Source organism: Sapajus apella, unplaced genomic scaffold (genome assembly GCF_009761245.1).
Source record: "Sapajus apella isolate SASKATOON/1434 unplaced genomic scaffold, GSC_monkey_1.0 scaffold71, whole genome shotgun sequence".
NCBI classification, from domain to species: Eukaryota; Metazoa; Chordata; class Mammalia; order Primates; family Cebidae; genus Sapajus; species Sapajus apella.
In genome coordinates this window covers 9,457,916-9,461,972 of record NW_022437011.1, presented here as the reverse complement: position 1 = coordinate 9,461,972, position 4,057 = coordinate 9,457,916, and the positions used below count along the sequence as shown (strand labels likewise).

General features: G+C 42.4%; 1 protein-coding gene across 2 annotated transcripts in view; it reads right to left on the bottom strand.

The window, feature by feature from the left end:
• Positions 1–314: 314 nt before the first annotated feature.
• The window catches only part of UBE2D2 (ubiquitin conjugating enzyme E2 D2), a 40,161-nt gene continuing 36,418 nt past the window's right edge, over positions 315–4,057 (bottom strand). For both annotated transcript variants that reach the window (XM_032250556.1, XM_032250555.1), the window contains one exon: positions 315–1,252. In XM_032250556.1, coding sequence (XP_032106447.1) covers positions 1,207–1,252 — 46 coding nt within the window. In that variant the 3' untranslated portion in view covers positions 315–1,206. The remainder of the gene's footprint in view (positions 1,253–4,057) is intronic.

Below are 4,057 nucleotides of genomic sequence, written 5' to 3'. Positions count from 1 at the left end.
TACCAAGGGAATGTCACAAGATTTTGGTGAAATGCAGCTTAGTTTCATTAATAAAGCAAATTTCTTATTGAATGTAACAGTCATGTTCCTGGAATGCTGCATGTGTCAAGTTTCATGGAAATGCTCTTAAGCTTATGCCTCTATCTTGTTTAATAAAATTACTCTTAGGATATCCTTTTTACTATGTAACTGGAATTGTTTCATGATTTTAAAATGCAACCGGTATAAATGAACATTTCAGGGGTGGGAGAAAATCCACCACTAATCTCAGCTAGACAAACTTCTTAAAAATCAGAAAGCCTATTCACACAAAATTGTATGTAATGACTGTAGTAATCAGTTTATTACACAGATTAATCATTCTTGAACGTACAAGCTCCAGAGGAGCAACTGGGTCTTTAAATATACACAAGTATTTCCATCAAATGAATTTTCACCCTTACATCCAAATAGACCTAAGCAGTTAAAAACATAAGAAAAATAAGAGCTATTAGCTATGTATTAACTGAGAAACCACATACAAACCAAAGAATATGGAAGAGAGAAAGAAGGGCTGAAAGGCCAAAGGCTGAAGGGGTAGGGAGATGTAAAAGAGTTGGGAACAAAGCCCATTACACTTGATGTACTAATAGCTCCAATCCATTTAAATGTTGACCAGTTAAACTTAGACCTTAAAATGCAGGATGTGGGTAGAGTTTAATCTGGTTGGTCATAACTTTCACCTAAGACGTAGCTCCTTCGGAATAAAATGAATACAGACACAGCTTCATGTTCTTCACCTTGCTTCTCATAACTGTTTTGAGTTTAAATGGATTCCACTTAAAAATAATCTCCTACAGGTGAGTGGAGCTTTTTCTTTCCCATCCAAGCACACACCATACCCACCACCCCCCTCACACCTTGCTGTTATCCAAATTTAAGTCAATAAGGAAAGCTTTTAGTCTCACACCTAGGTAATGCCTGTAGAACTGGCTTGTCACACACACACTTCTCTGCTAGGAGGCAATGTTGGTACAGAAGTACAGTATTTCTAGTTTGTTGTTCCAAGTATGTACAACACGCAGCACTGCTGTATCAGGTAAACATGTGCACAGGGGAAGATGAGGCGTGGGCTCATAGAAAGCAGTCAAATGGAAATCAAAAGGACTTTTCTCTTTCAGAGTTCCCCTATCTTTATTTGTAGAGGTTATCCAATAATTTCTTTAATTACATCGCATACTTCTGAGTCCATTCCCGAGCTATTCTGTTGTACCTGTACACACAAAGAGAAGCTTGGCTTAACATAGGTGTGGAGTCAGTAAGCAACAGATTCCATTCATTATCCCATCTAGTAACTTGAGGAAATTATAAGACATTCAAGGAAAGGCCCCTTTCTATCCAAAATTTCTAATAAGTATTAATTCAATGATAATGGAAGGGGCTGTAAAATGTGAACATCTCCTTTAATTGCTACTTACAGAGGATTCTGATTAAATTTTGGTATTTGCTGGCATATACCTTATTCTCTAGTTGATTGGCCTATTTCTACGAAAGCCCTCAACTCCATTTACTTAAAAGTTCTTGAAACGGTATGATTCTACATTTTATAGTTCTTGAACTCATATACTAACAATGATTAAACTGACCTAAGGCTGGGCGCAGTGGCTCACACCTATAATCCCGGCACTTTGGGAGGCTGAGGCCGGTGGATCACTTGAGCCCAGGGGTTTGAGACCAGCCTGGGCAACATGATGAAACCCTGTCTCTACAAAAAAATACAAAAATTAGCAGGGTGTGCTGGTACATGCCTGTAGTCCCAGCTACTTGGGAGGCTGAGGTGGGAAGATCATTTGAGCTCAAGAGGCAGAGGTTGCAGTGAGCTGAGATTGCAACACTGCACTCCAGCCAGGGTGACAGAGAGAGACACTGTCTCAAAAGGGGAAAAAAACTTTCCCTTCATATCAATAAAACAACTGGTTCTGGCAGAACTTACTTCAGCAATTTGGTTAACAAAAGGAATGGGTTTATTGTTTCAGAAAAGCATTTGAATAAAGTAAGCAGAGCAAATGGTTCTATAATTCTCCTACTAAAAAAGGGATGCTTGGCCAGCCACGGTGACTCATGCCTGTAATCCCAGAAATTTGGGAGGCCAAGGCGGGTGGATCACCTGAGGCCAGGAGTTCGAGACCAGTCTGGCCAACATGGTGAAACCTCATCTCTACTAAAAGTACAAAAAGAAAAAAAAAAATTACCCAGGTGTAGTGGCGTTTACCTGTAATCCCAGCTACTCAGGCAGCTGAGGCAGGAGAATCGCTTGAACCTGGGAGGCAGAGATTGCGCCACTGCACTCCAGCCTGGGCAACAAAGAGAAAGACTCCGTCTCAAAAAAAAGTGGATGGGGGAATGCTACAAAAAAAAGAATGAAAAATAAGGTCAGGTCAAGTGTGGCGGCTCATACCTATAATCCTGGCACCTTGGGAAGCCAAGGTAGGAGGACTGCTTGAGGCCAGGAGTTCAAGACCAGCCTGGACAACACAGCAAGACCTCATGTCTATTACAATTAAAAAAAGAAAAAAGGGATACTGAGCCTGGGCAACATAGGGAGACTCAACTGCTACAAAAGATTTAAAAATTAGCTGGTGACTTGGCGCAGTGGCTCACGCCTGTAATCCCAAGACTATGGGAGGCTAAGGTGGCTCGATAACTTGAGGTCAGGAGTTTGAGACCAGCCTGGCCAACATGGCAAAACCCCATTTCTACTAAAAACACAAAACTTAGCCGGGCATGGTGGTGTGCACCTGTAGTCCCAGCTACTCAGGAGGCTGAGGCATGAGAGTCACTTGAGCCTGGGAGGCGGAGGTTGCAGTGAGCCGAGATTGTGCTACCACACTCCACCTGGGCGATGGAGCAAGACTGTCTTAAAAAAAAAAAAAAAAATTAGCTAGATGTGATGGCCTGTGCCTGTGGTCCCAGTTACTTGGTAAGCTCAGATGGGAAGTCTGCTTGAGCCTGAGAGGTTAGGGTTGCAATGAGCTGTGCCTGTGCCACTGCATTACAGTCTGGGCAACACAGCAAAAGCCCTGCCTCAAAAAATAAAAAGGGGAGCATAGGGGTGGGGGTGCTGGCCTCACATGGTGGCTCATGCCTATAACCCCAACATTCTGGGATGCTGAGGTGGGAGAACTGCTTGAGGCCAGGAGTTAGAGAACAACCTGGGCAACATAGTGAGATCCTATCTCTACAAAAAAATAAAACAAATTAGCCAGGTATAGTGGCATGTACTAGCAGTCCCAGCTACCGGGGAGGCTCATGTGCGAGGATCACTTGGGCCCATGAGTTTGACGCTGCAGTGAGCCATGATTGTGCCACTGCATTCCAGTCTGGGTGGAAGAGTAAGACCCTGTCTCTAAAAAAAATAAAAAAAATAAATAAATAAAAAGGAGGGGGGGTTGGGAGGGTACTTGACGGTTCGGGAAAGTTCTGTACAAAGCTCGTGTACAACATTACTCCATGATGACTTGGGAAATGCCTTCTGGTAAGCATTCAGGCCCATAATTCTAGATACTGAACAAAACCATTCTCTAATAAAAAAAAAATTTGTGAACAGGCCGGGCACGGTGGCTCACGCCTGTAATCCTAGCACTTTGGGAGGCCAAGGCGAAGTGATAACTTGATGTCAGGAGTTCAAGACCAACCTGGCTAACATGGTGAAAACCCTGCCTCTACTAAAAAAAAAAAAGAAAATTAACTGGGCTTGGTGGCGGACACCTGTAATCCCAGCTACTTGGGAGGCTGAGGCAGGAGAATCGCTTGAACCTGGGAGGTGAAGGTTGCAATGAGCCAAGATCACGCCATTGCACTCCAGCCTGGGCAACAAGAGTGAGACTCCAATTAAAAATAATAATAATAAAATTGTGAATAAATTTACAAATAAGAAAAAGCAAGAACCAACAGCTGTTAGAACCCCCAATTCCTTGTGTTAGCTCAATTAAAAACAAAAATGTATCCTTGCCTCTCTAATCCATTAGAATTCAAGTAATTCTTAAATCCTTTCTATTTTTTTTTTTTTTTTTTTTTT